General features: G+C 40.7%; 1 protein-coding gene across 1 annotated transcript; it reads left to right on the forward strand.

Moving 5' to 3' along the window:
* Positions 1–1,442: 1,442 nt before the first annotated feature.
* RTL4 (retrotransposon Gag like 4) lies at positions 1,443–4,557 on the forward strand. Its single transcript, XM_024240771.2, has one exon. The coding sequence runs from the start codon at positions 1,765–1,767 to the stop codon at positions 2,695–2,697; it is 933 nt and encodes a 310-aa protein (XP_024096539.2). The 5' UTR covers positions 1,443–1,764; the 3' UTR covers positions 2,698–4,557.
* Positions 4,558–7,888: the final 3,331 nt, after the last annotated feature.

The following is a 7,888-nucleotide window of genomic DNA, read 5'->3' on the forward strand; positions in this document are numbered from 1 at the left end:
AGCCGAGATTGCACCATTGCACTCCAGCCTGGGGGACAAGAGCGAGACTCTGTCTAAAAAAAATAAATAAATAAAAAGTAATCTTCATTATGTAAAAAAGGAAACCGAGACCTAAATGAGTTCTTCAAGGTCATCCAACTGATTAATGCTGGTGGTTGGATTCATTTTTCTGGCCTCCAATCTTATACTATTCGTCTTCCAATAATTTTTTCATAGGTCTAGAGAAAATGAGCCATCAAATAAAACCTAGGGAAATCAAGTCTTACATTTAAAAAGATTCAATGATACATCATTTTTTCCCACCAGTGGACAATTTAAATATATTTAAATAGCATGCTACACAAGGAAAGGGCAATGAGAGGAATTGAAGTGCAGAATAGTTCAACTGCTATGCCATATGTTTGGGGTTGTTTTTAACTTTTACTGGTTGCTTTATTTTTGTTATCAATGCTGGAAAGACTGCTGAACATTTTGATCTTTTTAATTTTAAGAATATTCAGTTCTTGTTTGCTAGGTTCTCAACCTTACCTCTTAGTCTTGCCTGCGATATCTTAATCATTTCCATGGCAAGAAATTGTGACCTCAGACAGGGACTGGAAAGATAGAAAACATGGACTAACTGCCATCACAGGAATCATATCCCCACAGCAATGCAGGCTAGGCTTGGGGCACTAACGGTCAAGTCCAACCAGTGATTATTCCAGTTCACACTAAGTGCTCTTTAGAGCAGCATTTCTCAAACTTTAACACACATTCTAGTCACCTTGGGAATCTTATTAAAGTGTGAAAAATGATTTAGTAGTTCTGGAGTGAGACCCAAGATTCTGCATTTCTAACAACCTTTCTGGTAGTGCCAATGCCACTTGTTCACAGATCACATTTTGAGGAGCCAGGTACATGAACCGTCATCATGTCCAAGCAGTATATGCAAATGAGCACATTTACGGTCTTGGGGGAACTGCCATTTGGACAACAATCCTGATGAGCATGCCAGCTGTGATATTAACTGGCTGTGTGACCTTGGGAAAACATCTTTACATCTCTGGGTCTCTGTTTTCTTATTTGCAAAATTATGAATTTGGCCTGGATAATCACCTGAGATCACTTTGGGTTGTCAAATTCTTTGACTCTCTGATGGAAAAAAGATACTTTAGAACAGGGGTGTCCAATCTTTTGGCTTCCATGGGCCACATTGGAAGAAGAAGAATTGTCTTGGGCCACACATAAAATACACTAGCACTAATGATACCTGATGAGCTTAAAAAAACAATCACAAAAAATCTCATAATGTTTTAAGAAAGTTTACAAATTTGTGTTGGGCTGCATTCAAAGCCATCTTGGGCTGCATGTGGCCCACCAGCCACAGGTTGACCAAGCTTGCTTTAGAACAAAGGTTTAGTCAGAGGGCAAATTGCTCTTATATTACAAGGAAAAGGAGGGAGGAGAGAAAGGTACTGTGACTGTTGTTGTATATATCTTCTTAATCCCAAGTCCTTTACGTGTTCTAAGGTAACTTATTTCTTCCAAATGTGCAGAACATTGGCCTTTTCCATGAGGAAGAGGCAACATTGAGTGGCAGACAACACTTTTTGGCATCTCTCCAATTCAGCTGTTAGCATCTCCTAGTGTCTTCTTCACAGCTAACAGCTTTGGCTACTTGATCATGACACTCCCTCTCTGATCACAGAGCAAATCCACTGTCTCCATTGGTTTCCAGTACTAGTACTCAATTCTACTCAATCCCACCTGATTCCAGGAGATATAATGGAGAAGTGCATGAAATCGCCACCTACCATGCAGGTAGAGCCCTCCTTTCTTCAGGCAGAGAATCTGATTCTGCGGCCTCAAATGCAGCATCCAACCACGGAGAACACTGCTAAAAGGGGTCAAGTCATGCCTGCCCTAGCCACCACAGTGATGCCTGTACCATACTCATTTGAGCATCTCACCCAGTTTCATGGTGACCCTGCCAATTGCTCAGAGTTCCTCACTCAGGTGACTACCTACTTGACAGCTCTCCAAATCTCTAATCCTGCAAATGATGCCCAGATCAAACTCTTTTTTGATTACCTATCTCAGCAGTTAGAAAGTTGTGAGATCATATCTGGGCCTGACAAGAGTACCTTACTGAAGCAATATGAGAATTTTATTCTTGAGTTCCAGCAGTCATTTGGTAAACCCACAAAACAGGAAATGAACCCTCTGATGAATGCTAAGTTTGACAAAAGGGACAACTCCTCTCAACAGGACCCTACTACTTTCCACCTCCTTGCTCAAAATCTGATCTGTAATGAAACCAATCAGAGTGGTCAGTTCGAAAAGGCACTAGCTGATCCCAACCAGGATGAAGAGAGTGTCACTGATATGATGGACAATCTTCCAGACCTGATCACTCAGTGCATTCAGTTGGACAAGAAACACAGTGACAGGCCAGAGCTCCTACAGTCAGAGACCCAGCTCCCATTGTTGGCTTCCTTGATCCAACACCAAGCCCTCTTTAGCCCCACAGATCCACCACCCAAGAAAGGGCCTATACAGCTGCGAGAAGGCCAGCAGCCTCTCACCCCAGCCAAACGAGCCCACCAGCAAGAAACTCAGTTGTGCCTCTACTGCAGCCAATCTGGTCACTTCACAAGAGATTGCCTTGCCAAACGTTCTCGAGCTCCAGCAATGACAAATAACACAGCTCACCAGTAAGAGGAGACCAGGAAAGTCACTTTTTAAACTTACATCCCTCTCACTCCCAGCCTTACTTATTTATATCCTGCATTAACTTTTAAAATACAGATGGGGAACTGTGACACCACTTCATAGGCAGTTATGAACTGACACGCTTTGGGGAATTTAAACAATCAGATCTTGTTCATTGGCAAATTACCCCTCACGAAACCTAATCCAAGAATGATGAAAACAATTCACAGGCACTTTCTGCAGTTGGGATTAATTCTCCAAGAGCACCAAAAACCTGCAGGCAAAACTTTGCCTGGTCTGAGCCAATGAAAATAACACTGGAAGCACATTGGGAACCTTATCCTGACCAATGGGTGACATCTGGGTTGAGCTTGTGGCTCAAATCCTGAATCTTGTGTGCCTAGAAATGAGCCCAAGACTTTTACCTTCACCTTTATTGATCTGTATCCTAATTTCCTGTTGGCTTAGAACCTTTGGCTGAAGTCCAAATGACATTCCTATATTCTGCTAATATTCTCCTCCTAGAGTTTGGACCATGCTTCACCTATTGTCTAGGATCTACCTTCAGCATAAATCAACCTTCCTGGAACCACAGCTCTGCCACCCTTCCATAGAGCTATATGTTTTGTTTCCATCTAAAGACTCATGCTTTCCCAACAAACAGAACCTCCTGGCTATTTACAAACCAGATTGAATGGGCATTTGAACACTGCTTGGAACTGTTGGTCCCTTTCTTTGCAGGCTAGCCCATCAGGCAGGTGTATGCTTTTAGCCAAGCCCGCCAATTCCAGCTTACTCCTCTCTTCTCCAACAACCCTACTTGAGGTTCCAGCATGTCTTATAGCCAAGTCAATATGCTCTAGGATAAGGATTTCTGAAAGGTATTTAGTGAGAGTTGGGGATGGTGTGTCATAATTACTGTGTCTGTAGCATGTCCTTGCTGCCTTGGACAAGGGACCTGGCCAAATAAATCTCCACTGAAGACTGACAGCCAGACCCTGCAGTAGTTTCTAACTCTAGAAGCTTCAATGTAGTCACCATCTAGGATTACTACTCATTGCTATTGAGCTCTACCTTTATGGACCACATCTGAGGTCCTTCATCTAATTGAGGATCTTAAAAAACAATGAATGGCAAACAACTTCCTACACTATCTCATCTGAAAAATCCTGGGGCACATACATTAAAACCATCTGTGCACAAAACTCAGGAAGTCGGAGTTTTATTGCTTATGTTTTACTCTTGGTACACACCAGCTTTGTGTAGATTTCTGATGCTTCTGAACAAAAGTAGTGTTATGCTAGAAAGGCACAACTCCCTAAAATGTTAAAACTATTTAGCAATGATCACTGCTGGTAATTATCAGCCCTCTGTTCCCTGCTTCTTGTTGCTGATGTATGTCCCCAAAATGGATATCCTGGAGAAATATCAGTAATCACATATTCCCTAGCAACCATCAAGGCCTCTCAGAACATGAAATCCCATTGTACTTTGGCTTTGTTTCTGGAGAATTATGCTAACTTTGACAATACTTAAACCTGGCTAGGACCTTACTACTCTGATTCTGTAGCACCAATAAATAGATATTTTCACCTTGTGCCTTGCTAGCCACTGTGCCAATTCTTATTTGCATTCACGAAGGGTTTCTTTTAACAACGGCTCGCTGTACAACCACATTACTCTATATGCTCCCACAACAGAGACCTGAGTTAACATATTCCAGTTATGCTAAGAAATTCCGACTATAGTACTGGGATTGTATGAGATCCTCTAGCAAGTAGAGCTATTGAAATTACAGTGACTCTGAAATTACCTGGAAGTATCTTGTTCTACCTCCATCAATTCTATAATAAAGGACTGACCTCATGGCCTCTAGTCACTTTCCTTACCAAACCCAGTATGGTCTTGGAATGCTGGTAGGAGCATTCAGTTGGCTTAATCAACAATCTTTCCTTATTTTAGGTTCACAATTCATCATTTTGGGTTCTTTCCCAGAGATATATCATTTTATTTCCTGTTTGGATTTTCTCTTTGCAGCAACATTACCTTCTTTCCTTAGAGATCTTCAGACTTCATAGCCTCTCAGAAAATATAACCAATCCAGGGCTATGAACTTCAGTTCACCCTCCACTTCTGGGGGTTCCTTGTTGAGGTGCTCCAAATCAAAGACCTCTTGTACACTGTGCAATACAATCCAGCAGCCAGACTGAGCATATGAATGGGATGCTGGAATAATGCTTTACTGCCTACTAGCTAGCAACCATTTTACCAATTCAAAATTTTTGTTATAATGACACCATCCATTATATGCCATCCACTTCAACTAGAATGACTCATGATTTAGCATAAAGAGAGTTACAAGGGTGTGTCCTAAGAAATCATAGCTATGTGAATTTCTCTGAGAGTGAAACTACTTAGAATCTACAGAGAACAGATGAGATATAACCTACTCAAAGATGGAGTCAGCAACTGCAAAAGCTTGGGGAACCACCAGATCCAAACAAGGTTGTAGCTTTAAGGAAGCAGATCTGCTACATATTGATGCCACCCAGCAAGATAGAATCTAATCATTTAATGATAAGTCTGAAGAAAAATTTGTCAACAAGAAAATAGTATTCATGGAGCACAGAAAAGCAAGACGTTAAACAGAACGTTGGTAATCCCCCTAGATTCAGAGATGAGTTGTTGACCAGCAGACTGTTTGGTGTGTCCACCCCTGCAATGGCCATCCCAATTTGTGTCAGCCATTAAGATGGTCACCTAACTCCATTGCTCTGATTCCATGCTCTCAAAGTAATTTGATTGTAATTACTTTCCCTTATAAACTTTGTTAGGGAGAGAAAATTTGCTAACCAGCTGACATGTGTGTTCTAGCCTATTTCAGAGTTAATTCTCATTATAATTGAATAAATTGGTGTTTGGCTTATACGTCAGTTTTTGTGGGTTTAAATAGTACCAGTCCTCCTGATTCTAATTACCTCTGAGTACACGGAAAAAAATAAGATTCTCACTCTGCAAAGTCAGCACCATAGTGTGAATCATAGTGAGTCTACTGAACATTGGCCTCCTTGGGAACTTCGCCTCAACAGTCAGCCAGCTTCCCTTATCTCTCTCATTTGTCTACAGCTGTAATAAAATTTCTAAATACCTACAGTTTTCACTTTCTGCATTTACCTTCACTTGCATCCAGAAGCATGGTACCTGCCATAAGCAATTGCCTTTTACAATATTTCTGAGTTCAGTCTACCTGTCAGAATAATCTGTCATGGATGAAACATAACACATGACTGTAGACATGAGCCACTGAAATGCACCATTAGAGAGGGAAAACTGCATGATTAGCCTCATTCTCATCACCTCCATTCTGTCCAGATGACAATGCACAAGACCCATACTTTCACTTTCCTTACTTTTACCCAGGATGACACAACAAACATCACCTTTTTTTTGAATTCTAGAAGATAATCTCTAGAATAATCTCTAGAATGATGATTGTCACATCTTCTTGCCTGTGACCACGATAGTCATCTCTGAAGCAAAATAAATAATTTAGGATACACAGAATTTCTACCACCATCTGGGCAAAATCTAACATCTCACGCCCTTAAAAGGGCTCTGGGTGCTTGTTTCATATCCATAAAGCCCCGTCACATTGGTATCACATCAGTGGCTGTTTCGTTGCCTCCCTATGATGGCCCAAACTTCATTTGGGTTGTGGGGTGGGGGGAGGGGGGAGGGATAGCATTAGGAGATATACCTAATGTTAAATGACGAGTTAATGGGTGCAGCACACCAACATGGCACATGTATACATATGTAACAAACCTGCACGTTGTGCACATGCACCCTAAAACTTAAAGTATAATGAAAAAGAAAAAGAAAAAAGAAAAATCTTCAAGAGAATTTAGTGTCATGGATCTTCAGTGTCATCTTGAGGCAAGAGTCACTGGCCACATTTCAAAAACAAGAGTCCCAGAAGTGAGTTACACCATTTGGTAGAGTCAGGAGAACTATCTTGGTCAACCTGTCTTAGTACCCAGACCACACTGTCCCGTCATTTGCAGCCACTATGGTTTTGAGCATTCATGCTTATTGGTATAACTTCCTGTTATCAGCTGTGATTCTTAGATCTGTTTGGACTTGCTTCCTGCTCATTGATTTCTAGCATTTACTCTACATGGCCCTGGTTCTCTTATCTAGCCTGCTCAGTGATAAGTCAGTTGTGACTGTATTCCAAAAACCCCATTTGCTTCACAGTAACCCAGTGAAGGACTTTGTAGAATTTCAGCCTTCCCTATACATAGAAGACTCATCCCTTTAGACATAAAATGTGGGTTGGGGACATCTAGGGAAAGGAAACTAATAGTTGGTGAATGCCTACTTTATGCCAGGCACTGTGCTGAAAGCTTTATTAATAATGCCTATTTAAATATCATATCACTGAAAGATGGAATATCCATTTCTGGCATTTAATGCTCACCACACCTTTATGAGGTAGGTGTTATAAATTCAATTTAAAGATGATGAAACTAAGGTTTAGAACAGTTAGGCAACCTTCCCAAATTCATCAAGCAGTAAGTGGTTGAACTAGAATTTGAAAGCATATCTTTTTGATGCCAGAGCATTGTGATCTCAGAAGAGGGAAACTCTCTAATTCACACCCCTCCTGATTACCATAACTTGCTCAATTACACATCCCATAACCGCTTCATGAAGACAGGATACTCTAGTAACTGGTATTCACATAGCCACTGATTCAAACTCTTGTTCTAAACAACAGCCTACAAAGGAAGCATGAAACAAATCAATGCCTTCTAGGAATTTGTAATTTCATTTGTGTTTCTAATGAGTTGGGGAAAATTCCTTGACATCTCTAAAAATACACTGAATCTACATTATCTGATTGGGTAGGCTCTTGCTTTTTGAGGCAGGATTTTAACAAAGGTTTCTGACTAACATAAAGGCTTTATATTTCAGTAGCTCTTCATACAAAGCCATTGAGTCTTTTTGAAAAATGATGTTTATAGTGGCTGCAGGAATGCCAGGAGACAATTTCAGTTTCTTCTGATTATTGTTATCTGCTATGGTCATTGGAAAATCAATATTAAAATAGGAGTTTGGTTAATTCAGAGAGCAGTTAACCATTTAAATTTGAGAACTCCCTTCATGGTGTCAACCTAAGGGAATATCCGGTCTA

The sequence above is a fragment of the Pongo abelii genome, chromosome X, assembly GCF_028885655.2.
Source record: "Pongo abelii isolate AG06213 chromosome X, NHGRI_mPonAbe1-v2.0_pri, whole genome shotgun sequence".
NCBI lineage: Eukaryota > Metazoa > Chordata > Mammalia > Primates > Hominidae > Pongo > Pongo abelii.

Bases quoted from the DNA above. Each gene is read 5' to 3' on its own strand.
- RTL4 (XM_024240771.2), top strand. From the start codon at position 1,765: ATGGAGAAGTGCATGAAATCGCCACCTACCATGCAGGTAGAGCCCTCC.